Source organism: Chelonia mydas, chromosome 4 (assembly GCF_015237465.2).
Source record: "Chelonia mydas isolate rCheMyd1 chromosome 4, rCheMyd1.pri.v2, whole genome shotgun sequence".
Taxonomy (NCBI): Eukaryota; Metazoa; Chordata; order Testudines; family Cheloniidae; genus Chelonia; species Chelonia mydas.
Window position 1 is genome coordinate 39,630,980 of NC_057852.1, and position 13,027 is coordinate 39,644,006.

General features: G+C 39.2%; 1 protein-coding gene across 2 annotated transcripts in view; it reads right to left on the reverse strand.

Moving 5' to 3' along the window:
* SEC24D (SEC24 homolog D, COPII coat complex component) overlaps positions 1–13,027 on the reverse strand; it is a 91,206-nt gene that overhangs the window by 59,714 nt on the left and 18,465 nt on the right. For both annotated transcript variants that reach the window (XM_007054446.4, XM_043545453.1), the window contains exons 5-8: positions 10,264–10,539; positions 9,498–9,619; positions 5,441–5,552; positions 1,851–1,978 (exon numbers count right to left, since the gene is read on the reverse strand). In XM_007054446.4, the coding sequence (XP_007054508.2) occupies positions 1,851–1,978; positions 5,441–5,552; positions 9,498–9,619; positions 10,264–10,539 (638 nt within the window). The remainder of the gene's footprint in view (positions 1–1,850; positions 1,979–5,440; positions 5,553–9,497; positions 9,620–10,263; positions 10,540–13,027) is intronic.

Sequence of the window (13,027 nt, forward strand, 5' to 3'; positions counted from 1 at the left end):
ACAATGCAAGCAATAACTCCAATAATGAAATCAGAATCCCTGCTCCAGATAGACTCCAGAAGGGAAGAGCAAGCACCACTGGATGCTATCACCACAGTCTGTACGGGCACATCAACTCACTCAGATATTGACACAAGACAAGGTTTTTCCTACATTTCCAGCAGTTTTATTCCTATAAACAAAAAACAATCCACAAACTCCTTTGTCAACAATGACCATTAAGAACGCAATTTGTAACAGGTGACTTTTATATCCTATTCTGAATTCATCCTGAAGTGTAAATGGTTCCCAAAGAACCACACAGGCCAATTAATAACAATTTATGTATTTACTATTTAAGCTGCACCCAGAGGACTATTAGGCAACTGAGTGAACCTAACCCTCGCTCATAGCCTTTAAAATGTTATTTATATCGGTGAGACTTGGTATACACAATATACATTCATCATGATGGACTCAGTGCAGATGATGTAGGTATTTTATAAAGTTCTTGCCATCATAATGAAAATTTATCTATCTAGATCTCCAGTATTAAAGGAAACCAAATGCCAACTGTGCCATTGACTTGGTAAACAAAATCAATTTTATAGTTCAACTGTCATTTGCAGCTCCTTTAACTGATCCAAGTCACAGCAAAGGGTCTGCAAAAATAGCGTACAGGCGGGCATGTTGTAGCCATGGTTCACCGAGTCCTAGTAAGACATTCTGTGCTATTTTGTGTGTGTTTTTTTTTTTTAAAAAAAACAAACAAAATTAAATTTGTTGGTTGCTAGCATTGAGCGTTTTAGCAACTGCAGAAGAGAGGAGACATTACAGCTAATCAAATGAGACACTGTGACCAGTAAAAACCAGAGTTTCCCTTCCCTTATCAAAAAGCCATCAAATGTCAAAGTGAGCTGCAACTCATTCAAAGATGGATTCTCACTTTGCACCTAATTCTCGTGAGCCCCATCTGCAGAATGCTGCTCGATTGCATTTATGGGAGCTCCTGTGAAGTATTCAGTATTCCGAAGGCATGGGTATTTTGTACCTGCCATCATTAATTCTAGTCAGAAAGTACTGGGTGAGAGACTTGAAATATTAGTGCGCACACACTCTCACAGATATTTTAACTCTTTATAGTCTACCTTGGTCAAGTCAAAAGGCTACAAAGAAGCAAAAGATTTAAAACCATAGTTCACAAGAGAAAGAGGAATCCCTTTTTTAAAGAAATATATGGCTTCAGTATTAGAAAACATCAGCAATTCTAAAACAAAAAATTGATATTGATATTGTTTAATATTTGTAAGGTTTTCTCCATATGAAAGAGCCTTTTTATTCACTGTGATCTTGACTTAAAAACAGAGCTACATATTTTAGCAGACGCAGAAAAGGTGAGGAATTATCGGAGGGGGCTCAGCACCGCCTACTAAGATTGCGCAACACTTCTAATGATAAGACTCTGTTTGTCAAACTTTACCAGCCAGGCTAGAATGTTTCATGCTGGGTGTCTACCTCATGCTAAATCCTTCTGGAAAATTTCAGCCAAAACAGTTGAACTGTTTCCAAGAATGAGGAAAAGAACTAAGGTGTCAGGAGCAACAGATCTGCTGTGGAGCTGGGTATGGGTACGTGGTAACCTATGACGCCTAACCTTGTAGTCCTGATGACACCAAACCCTGTCTACATTAGCATTTGCACTCTTGCTAACACCACTGGAGTTGCACCACTGCAAGAAATGTAGATTTTCTCCCCGAAATGCTGGGGTAAATACAAATACTTGACCACGAAAGAACTAGTCTGTCACATAAAATCATAATATGAGAAACCATGAAGTAGGTCTTTTGGATAGGTATTTATTGATCCCTTACCTCGTTTGGTGGAACAGCAGCAAAAGGCTTGATGATAGCAGCCAGTGGAATCTGAGCTTGTTTGGCCATATCTGAAGAGGATGGGAAGCAGTAGGCAGTACATCGAATATAACGAGGGCTGGCATTGCCTAAAAGAACATATTAGGAGATAGGGTTATGTAGGGTGGATTGATTTAAATCAAAGCAATTTAAATCACTATTTTAAATCATGATTTAAATCAACAAGCAGGAAACCTTGATTTAAATAATGAATTTTAATTGTGTTCTGCATTTGCACTTTTCAGTTATTTTCTTAAAGAAAAGTTGATTTTCATTGCTTGGTAACAATTAGAACATTTTATTTTCACCTAAATATAATCTTTACATAATTTTGGTGCTTCTTTTTGCTAGCCAGGAGGATAAACTGTATCTATACACATTTATTTAAGAAATTACACAGCTTAACATTTTACTAGATGTTGATTAATATTTTACTTGCTATTAGTGTCAAAATAGCATTTTTTATTCAATAAAGCTACCTTCAATGTGCTGCATATGTATGAAATTTTTTTTATCAAAACATGTTTTGCATTTAAAAATAATTTATTAAACAAAGGAAGTGTTCACTGTAGTTAGTGAATGGAACTGTTCCTGGTTACCACGTCCTTCAAGATTTTAGAACTGTAGGTATGCCCCTCTGACACTTACCTTTTATTCATAGGTCAGAAGCAGAAAATAAGTTTTCCAGCTTTTTTCCAACTCCCAATTGATTTCTTAACTCTGAATAAACTAATCATGGAACTGAACTAGTGGAATACATTGAAATAAAGAAAATATTCTCCCTGCACCTGGAAAAAGAGGCTACTGCTGGGTTAGCACTTCAACAAAGTCTAGTTCCAGGTGCTCAGCCAGTGACTTCCAGCAAGGGTTTGACTTTCTTTAAAACTTGGCAAACATGTTTCTTGAATTATTTTTAACTTAAATTTAAATGATTTTAACAGATAAGAAGTTTTGATCTTAACATAGGTTTCAATTTCAAATTTAATTTTAAATAGACTAATTTAAAAAAATAAACCTGCATTTAAATAAAAATTTTTAAAAATCCAATTTTTTTTATTTAAAAAAGTCATGGATTCTTATCCACACTGGGATTGTAAGAGAAAAAAAAAAAAAGGACAGCAAAGCCAAAACAGTAATGCAAAGTGACAATTCAAATATAAACACTGAACATAAAATAAATACACTAGCAAAAGTTTCCTTCTCTTCCCATGTGAGCTTCTGCACCCTTTCCTCTCATGGGCTATCATCCCACTACACCTCTTCTTGATAGGCTTTCCTCAATGCTTCAGCGTACGAAAGCTATTTAAAGTTCATTGGGGCAGGAACTTTGTTTTCTTTCAGTACTTGTCAGTGTCTTCCACACATATGTTGCTGTATCATTAATAATTATTCCTGGCATGAATATGCTATTGATGCTCTAGTAGAAAACCCTTTAGTGTGGAAATCATGGCTGGGATCTCAAAAGGAACCCCGTGGAGCTGGGCTCCCAACTGCCAGTGAAAGTCAATGGGAGCTGGGCATCTCACTCTCAGACTCCTTTTAAAAGTTCAGCCTGAAACTGTACTACTCAGTTATTTGGAAGAGACTTCTTTGCTTACAAGACATTCTCTCCTTCCCTTCCCTCCCTGCCCTCCAAAAACCAGAAGAATATGTAGTTATACATTTTTCCCAACTAGACCCAGTGACTGAGCTTGTACTCTGACCATATAGTTTGAATCTCAGGAATAGAAATGACCAGTATACTACAAGTTAAACTTGGCAAGTGTCAATTTTTAACCTTATATTCCAGCATGGACTCAGCAGTGCGTCTGCATGATTCCGTCAATCATTACTTTTCCTGCCCATCTCAAAGGCCAAAAATTTTTAAAACGGCAGCATGCGCACAGGGGAAGGTGAAGAGGATTCCTTCATTAATTAGAAAAAATCTTCATAGCTATTTCCACTATTTTATACAATTAAACTACTCAAATATTTTATTTCAAATGAGAAGAAGATTGACTAAAATGTCATTCATATTTCATAGTTGAGGCTTATTCTTGTAACTGAAATACTCCTATTATAAATCCCAACAGTTCTGGGAAAGGATACAGTGTATATTCCTTGACAACGTCCTTCAGCACATGGAAAGCCAGCCAGGTTACCCCTCATATGCAGTGCTTTTAGGGCAGGGGTTCTCAAACTGGGGGACGGGACCCCTCAGGGGATCGTGAGGGTATTACATGGGGGGTCACGAGCTGCCAGTTTCCACCCCAAGCCCCACTTTGCCTCCCGCATTTATAATGATATTAAATACATAAAAAAGTGGTTTTAATTTAAAAGGGGGGTCGCACTCAGAGGTTCCTATGTGAAAGGGGTCACCAGTACAAAAGTTTGAGAACGACTGTTTTAGAGCGTGCAACTCTTGCTACGAAGTGAAGTAATTCTGAACTGTGACACGAGTTTACGTGTGGATTGTAGGGCACAAGGTTGCTATTCTTCTCAGGCTTTTTTGATTATGTTATTAGGAAAAAGGGCTGTGCTCAGGTGACTCCTGTCAGATTAAAGGTTCTACTTGGAAGCCACGCTAGATGCTACGTTGTTTTGCTATGAAGGAGCTGGCAGTACTAAGGGCCGGATCCTGAGAGGAGCGGAACACTCCCCTATTCTCACTGCCTCTACTGGAGGAGCTGCCAGTCGCGCAGCCTCTTCTAGAGCAGACAGCCCTCAAACAGCACAGCAAGGCCCTGATTCTGGAAATGCTTCGGCATATGTATAATCTCAGTGAAGCCAAATATTAACAAAGCCAATGGGAGCATTCAGAATTTTAAACTAGGCATGTGCTTATGGTGTATACAAGGTTGAGGTCTAAAGATCTCAGTCAATTCTGGTACACAGAATATTTCCGTGCTACAAGTTTGCATTTGTCACTCTCTCTCACTGTTTTGTTCTACACAATACAGCTATGGAAATACAGTAATGGTGACTGCATTGCTCTGAACTATTAACATTTCGTATGGTCATTTCTCTTCCATGCTACCTTAACGAATAGGGTGAAAAAGAACAATTAGCAATGTTTTACAGACAACTGAGACAATGGAAATGAAGGAGAATTAAGGATACATGAATGGGTTTTGCCTTTTATTTATGGCACAAGCATCTAATTAGTAAATATCTTTTCAAAAGTGCTGAGCAATCACATATCCCATTGAAATTAATGAGAGGTTCAGGATCTCTTTGCATTTTTGAAAGTCATGCCATCACCTCTGTCTAGGTGCCTAATTATCATAGAATATCAGGGTTGGAAGGGACCTCAGGACGTCATCTAGTCCAACCCCCTGCTCAAAGCAGGACCAATCCCAAATTTTTGCCCCAGATCCCTAAATGGCCCCCTCAAGGATTGAACTTACAACCCTGGGTTTAGCAGGCCAATGCTCAAACCACTGAGCTATCCCTCCCCACATGGATTTGGGAGCATAATTTGAAGTAACCAAATTTGAAAATTTCAGTCAATAATTGTTTTTTAACTTCATTTCAACTAGGAAAAAACCCAAAGTGATCACACAAATAGTTACCTTGATCTTGGATCACACAATCTGTGGTGACAAGAGGAGGAACTTGGCCTCTGATGTTTGTAGCATAGATTTGACCTCCTCTGGAAGCCTTATCATTTTCAATTACTTGAATCTGATGAATCAGAAATAAAGAGAAAAACATGAAATAGGGGAGACTATGGATTTCCTCAATTTCATACAGAGTTTACAGGTAAACGCCCACCCCAGGCAACCCTATTAGCATTCATTATCTCTATAGATGTGCATAGCAAAAAAGGAGTATATTGTAGCATGTATTGTCCAAAGAGGATTAATACAATAATATACATATATCTATGCCCATAACTGTTTCATGCCCCTTCTTAGTTCCTATTTGCCTAGGGTTGAACTTTGTCATAGTACACCTGGATAATGGGCAAACCAAGAAGGTCAGACAGTCAATGCTCAATTCCCTCTTCTGCAAGAAAACTCACAGGAATGGACTAACGGGGAAGCAATCTCAGCAAAGTTCTCCATTGAAAGGAGAGACTTCTCCCTGAGTAACAAATGTCAGAAGAGCCAAGCTGGCAGGTCTTCTACAGCCAGCAGCTGCCTCCAGGAGGCAAACTGTCACGCTGGGTGAAATTTTAATCTGCCCCTGGGGTGGACACAGAAATGAATAGCCACCTGAGGCCAAAATTAGCATGACCAGTTGCTTCTTCAGCCCCACCTAAAATACAGAAGTGGAAATGATTTAACTAAAGGTGTTCTGTTGAACAGATTTAGCTAAACTGGTGAGCTGTTTGTGGGCAGTCTTACATTTGTTTAAGCCTGTTTTATAGCAGTTTAGCTTGCACCTGAAATTTAACTGCGGTTGGGAGACTCATGAAGTCTCTGTCAGACAGCAGAGATAGAGCCCAATACATCAGGATAGAGCCCATTGACTGTTGTTCAAAAGACATTCCCAATACACTGGGAAAAATCTTGGGGGCAAGTACCATTTTGAACTTTTCCCAGCGTAACTGACTCTGTCCCTTTAAATGGCTACAACATTTCTGTATTGCATTTTAGCTTGCTTGACTTCCTCTCTACTCTCCATATTGTGTACTGATTGCTAGCTGCTTGCACAAAGGGAAAACCAATTATTTACTCCAAAAAATGTCCATTGGCTGAAGGAAGTGAACCTTTTTCAGACTAAGCTCTGTAGAAAACGCATGTAAACGGTATTCTTAAGAGTTAACTGACAGAAATATATCATCATTCTTGGAACTAGCTGTTGACAAAGTACAGATGCTACATTTCATAGATGTTGTTAGAGCTCAGATGAATCTTTAACATTTGTAGAAAAATCTAATCAACATTGGCTATACATAAAAGGGCATTTAGCTGGCAACACTATTGTAATTTTATCATATAAACATAACTAACACACACACGGAGATATTTATTCCTGATTGTCAATTAGCTCTTTGCCCTTTACAGTCACTGACCCAGATCCCTTTTCTTTTAAACATGTTGTTCTGATCCTTACTGTGCTGCTAAAACAAACCATTTAACAACCTTTTTTTAACACTGCTGTCACTGTCAAGTTTGTTTATTCTCCTAAGGTAACTGAAACAAGACATCAGATTTTTCCAGGGATATTTTTTAGATAGAATTCAACACGTTATACTGCTTTATGGGAAATGGTGAGATGACTTAGTTGGGGATTGGTCCTGCTTTGAGCAGGGGGTTGGACTAGATGACCTCCTGAGGTCCCTTCCAACCCTGATATTCTATGATTCTATGACTTACCTATTAAAGGCAATGTCTACACTTGCAAGTCATAAAAACACTTATATTTTTTAAATAAAAGTTTGCCACACTTAGTTACATCTGAAGTGAGCAACTGAGAGCCTTTTCCCTCAAGGTTCCTTCTCTCCAGTGTCAACTGTTATATACCATTTTCATCCATGCCTAAAGACCACGCAAATGGAGTCTGAACTGATCAAGGAAGTGGTCTTAGCCTCCTGCCCCAGCAGCTATACACTGCTTCATGGAGTATTAACAATATATTTCTTTAATGTAAATTCTTCCTTACACATGGTGGAAAACACACGAGATTCCACAAATGCATAGTCAATAGTGCAGCTCATAGGCGCGGACTTCCCCTCTGCCCCATGGGTGCTCGTCCCCCCTGCCCGCACCACCCTCGCCCAGCCCCAATTGCACCCCCTTCCCCCAAGTTCCCACCCCTACCCCCCTCTTTACGACCTCCTCCCCTGAGCGTGCTGTGTCCCCACTCCTCCCTCTCCCCCCTGGAAAGTCCTAAGCGCTGCCAAACAGCTGTTAGACGGCGAGCAGAAAGTGCTGGGATGGGGAGGAGCGGGGACGTGGTGCGCTTGGGGGAGAAGCAGGCGAGGAGGGGGTAAGGGCTGGGGGAACTTGGCTGCCGGTGGGTGCAGAGCACCCGCTAATTTTTCCCCGTGGGTGCTGCAGCCCCGAAGCACCCACGGAGTCGGCGCCTATGGTGCAGCTGTCTATCCACTTGTGGCTTTCGGTCGGGTTTTCACATGTACCTAAAGCGCAGATCTTCAAAGGTATTTAGGCTCCTAACTTCCTAACTAGAGCTAAGCAACTAAATCCTTGAGAATCTGGGTAAGAGTAACTTCTGAGCACAAGTCCCATTGATCGTCAAGCAGGACTTGTGTTCCTAACTGACTTAGGTGTTTTTGAAGTCACACCCTTTAACATTTTTGAGCTAACAGATATATGCATTTAAGTCCAAGACAAAATATTACAAATATTTCAGTGAGCTGAAGCCCCAATTAAACACAAGGGTACACTCTATCACCTAACAGGGCATTCTCGGCAAAGGCTCCTCAGCTTTGGAACTTGTTTTCCCACCCTGCAATTCCCCCTCCTCTGGTCCAATATTGTCCTCAGTTTGTTAGCTTGCCCAAGCAAAGAGAGACTAGGACAACTCTGGCAGTAGAATATAAAAGATGAGAAATGCATTCAGTTGCTGGCTTATGAGTTACGTTAATGATAAGGCAGAGGGGAGCTCCTGAAGTAGTTCATTTGCATGACTGTATTATTAAGACGTAGCAAAGAATAGATCCTCCTTTTTTATGGAAGGACAGTAAAAACTGTAAGTACGTAATACCTAAAATTGGGAAACTAATAGTCCAATTAGCTGTGCAAGGTTAGACTCCACAGGGCTGTTGTCCGTAACAGTGGATAGTTAAGGAGGTCTTTGAACATAAAGCATTTCTAGAAGAGTGTGAAATCTTATTAGCAATTAGTGGCTGAGTAAATAATTTATTGTAACAGGGGAGATGACCAGCCAAGAGATTAAGTGCAGTTCAAAACATTTTGTACGTTTGCCATAACTTATAAGACCTGATTCACTCCAACCCGCGTAAACGAAGAGTAACTCCACTGCCTTCAGCAGCGCAAAAGAAAGCGAGGGGGGGAAAAATCAGGCACACAGTAGAAAAGTTTTCCCAAAAGCCATTTTAATTCATCAGTAGACTAGGCCTGTACATCCTACTGCTTCATTGTCCACCATTTACAGATCCCCAGCGATGCTTTGGGTGATTTTTTCAACCCTATGGGCATTTAGTTCAAATGATAATATTTCAGATACAGTTAAAGTTTTAGATCTTCCTGTAGTAACAGGAGATGGTGGTTTATTTGAAGCGTTTGCGAGTAGTAATTGTGTATATGGATCCCTGGGAACAGATCAGGTGTTGCTGAAGGGAACCATACTGTAATACTACAGAGGAGAATTCACATTAAAAAAAGCAATGAATTAGCAGGGTAGAAAGTCTACACTAATTTTCTAACAAGATTCATGGACATTTTCCAGAAATGGCACTAAAGCTACATGCTGCTGCCAATTCATGTAAAAGTGACAACATAACCCCTCTAAGTACAGAATACCACATAATTAAAGAATTATGTTATATTATGAACATATTCTCTGAGCCATGTGGCACAGCACATTTTAGAACTCTAAAAAACCCAACAACATAAAAACACGAAGTTAGCTTTGATATTTCTTTGTAACATTCTAATATGAAAGCATTCACTTTTAACTAAATACTATATTACTTACGGGGCTTGGGATGGAGTCAGGATCAAGCTTCCTCTGCTGTGGACCAGCAAGCTGTCCTGGACCCCCAGGAAAGGCACCAGGATAAGAGAGCTGAGAGCCTGCCATCTGAGGGCCATAGTTGGCTGCAGAATTACAAAAGCCCGTTCATCAAATTTAAAGCATTTAAACTCGGTCATGAAGCTCTTACATTGTTCCATCCAATGTCTGGGCATTTTATCTTGCCATACAAATGCTAATGAAATAAAACACAGTGTATTTCCCACTTCCTGCAAAATATGCTTTCTTTGTGGGAGGGGATGGAGAGGGGGAAAGAGAAAATCTCCCTGAAGTAGTATTTATGAATAATTTAAAACAAAAACAAAACAAGAAAAACACTTTTCAGCTCAGTTTCTCCCCTCCCCAAAAAAGGGAGAGAGAGTAGTTTTATAATATGATATAGCCACATTTTACAACAGGCCTTAGCCTGACTTCTATTTTTGTAGATACAGTTTTACAAGTGCAAGTAAAAGCTCCTGCACTTTTATACCCATGATTCATTGTTTGAAGGATAAGTCTAAAATTAGGCATGACATGCCCAGGTACCAAAGTTCCTCCTGCATGTGGCTGCTGTGGTGTAGTCAGCAGTGCCTCCAAGGACTGATTAAGTCCTACGTGTCAAAAGTGAAACTGCCCCTTTAGTTTCAGCTTTACTCATGAGATGACAGCAGTTCTATCGCACCATATTTAATGCATGTTTTTAAATAAGAAACCAAACATCCATATTTACCATGCTGTGGATGATACCCAGGCACTGGAGGTTGTCCTGGAAGTTGCTGCAAGTTGGCATTTGGGGGTACAGATCCTGGGATCCCATCCTGCATGGCCATTGGAGGCAGTGAGGGTGGAGTACAAACGCCATTCAGGTTATTTGCTGGTGCCGGAGGAATCTGAGATCCAGGTGGCAAGGCCATTTGCTGCTGTGTTGGTGGTGGTGGTGGACATGGACCTTGAAAAGATGTTGGAATCCCAGAAGGCATGAGAGAACTCTGAGAAGCACCAGGACCTGTGCAAGAACATTCCTGTTATATATCAAATGTTCTGAAAATGATAACATACTAACAATCATTTAGTTGCTAATATATATTCAGCCTATGTAAGAATACTGTAATTTAAACTGACAGTGCTCTAAAGTCATATTTGTAATAAACCTTATTAATAAACATGTCACAGCTTAAGTTTTCTAAAGTGCCTAGTAATTTTGGGTGCCCAACTTGTCACCATGAGGTCTGATTTTCACAAAATGTTAAGTACAAACCCTCTGAAAAGTCATGCCCTTAAGGTGTCTTGATCTGGGGACTAGTTACTTTTAAAAGTTTAGGTTTAGGTTATTAAAAGCAAAGAATACTGAAATATCCAATTTTCTTTTTATGATGTGTTTACTTTCTCCAATTTACTAGGATTGGTCCATTGGAGAAAAAACATGCCACTCATTTCATGTTGTTTACAATCATCTTCAGTTTCAGGTTCTCAGGTACTAAATGCTGCAATGTATGTTTTACACACACCGCACAGGAATACTTATCTGCTCATAAGAAAAACAACCTATTTCCAAATGAAATTATCATGCTTATAGAAATATTGCTGTGGGGCTTACATATTGTAAATGTTTGTTTTTACAAAACCTACGTTTTGAGTCAAATTTCACCTGACAGACCTTGTAAGAAAGAATTTTCAGGAGAGCTAAAAGTACGTCAACTAAAACTCTTAAGCTTTTTGAGCAAGAAGTTATTCTACAAACACTAAAAGATATTTAGTTAGACATTTTAATTAGTAAACAAAACCCTCACCTACAAAATATAAGCCCACCATATCCTCAGATGGTATGAACTGACATAGCCTAGTAGCTGCTGACTTCAGTGGAGCTATGCCAATTTAGATTAGCTGAGGATCTGGTCCCTAATTCTTACATTTTCTTTTCTTGCTTAGCTTTGGAGTCAACCAAAATATCAGTGTAAGTAGGAGAAACAGAGCAATGTAAAAGTATACCTTCAGTAGACTAAAGACTATTTAAGGTCTACACTTAAATGACAGGGGAACGGCAAAAAAATATTTTCTAAAGGCAAACTATTAACAGTAACACAAATCAATTATTTTTGCCTAGTCTGAAACATCTCACAGAAATATAATAAAAATGCTGGACCAAATCTAGCCCTGTGTAAAGCAGGCATAATGTCACTGTGCATTTGCACTCTCAGTGCATTTAATCCGTTAGGCTAAGGAATATTTTAAAAGCTTCCCCCATCCCCATCTTTGCAATTAATTGCACAAACTGAGGACAAGATCCTAGCTAGAATAAATTGGTTTCATTTCACTGGAGTCAGCAACTAGTAAAGACAATGGAGTGATACTGAACTTAAGCTAGCTAGGGATCTAGTCCTGAATTTGGAAGGTTTTATCTGGTATCATACCACTTTGTAGTTGTCCTCATTAACCCTTCTAAACAACACAGGTGACAGTCAAAAAACCCCCAAAATAAGACACACAAAAAGAGATGGGAGCCCAGTCCTGCTTTTACTCAAGTCAATGGTAAATTCCAAACTGATATGAATGAGATCCAGCCCTAAGTTTGCACTCTGTAACTTTCAGTAGGTCTATAGAACCAACCAATTGAAGTCAATGGGAGGTTTGCATACACACTAAATTTAAACTCTACTATTAAAAAATAAAATAAACACAAAAACCAACAAATCTTTGCTGGAAATAGAACAAAGTACTATTGCAACAGAGTCAACAAAAAGCACAAAAACTAATGTGAGAGTTGATATTTCAACAAGAACCCAGCGGTAGCTCCAGCACAGCTGAAAACAGGTTTAGTAACATAATATAAAATAACTCTCATAATTATGTGATTCCTAATTGTATTAGCACAGTATTTCTTATATGATCCCAATATAATCCTCATTCCAAGGGAACTTCATCAGCTTGAGTAGGTAAGAGAATACATGCACTTCTTATTGTCAGAGAGCCAGATTCTCCACTCCTGAATAGAGCAAAATACCCAATGACCCAAGTTTTACCTGATGAAAGGCCACAGAATTTGGCTCATGACCATTTCATAGCATAGTTAGAAACCTTATTTTGTAACTTCTTGGATCCCTACTTCATCCAGAAAATGATTTTACAACAGATATTTCCCAAACCCCCAGAGTTCAGTCCCTAACACGGAAGGGGTGACACATATATTCTGGGCACTCACACAGCTTGCCTGCAAATGAAAGTCTTTCATTTGCATGCCATATTAGAAAACTACACATCTTCTTGTCTTCTAGTTGTCTTCTTGCACAAACCCAAAATTTGCAGACCCAAATGCTTCACACAGATGTTTTGTGAAAAGAGAACAGGCGTGTGGATGTGAAAAGGTGGACCTTAGCAATTAATTTGCTTTCATAGATTTTGTTCTAATTTGCATTCAAGTTTTGGTTGCTATTGTAGAAATCAAAGTATCAAACTTTTAAAGATATGCCTAGAAAGACAGCACTTGCTCTCTTCCA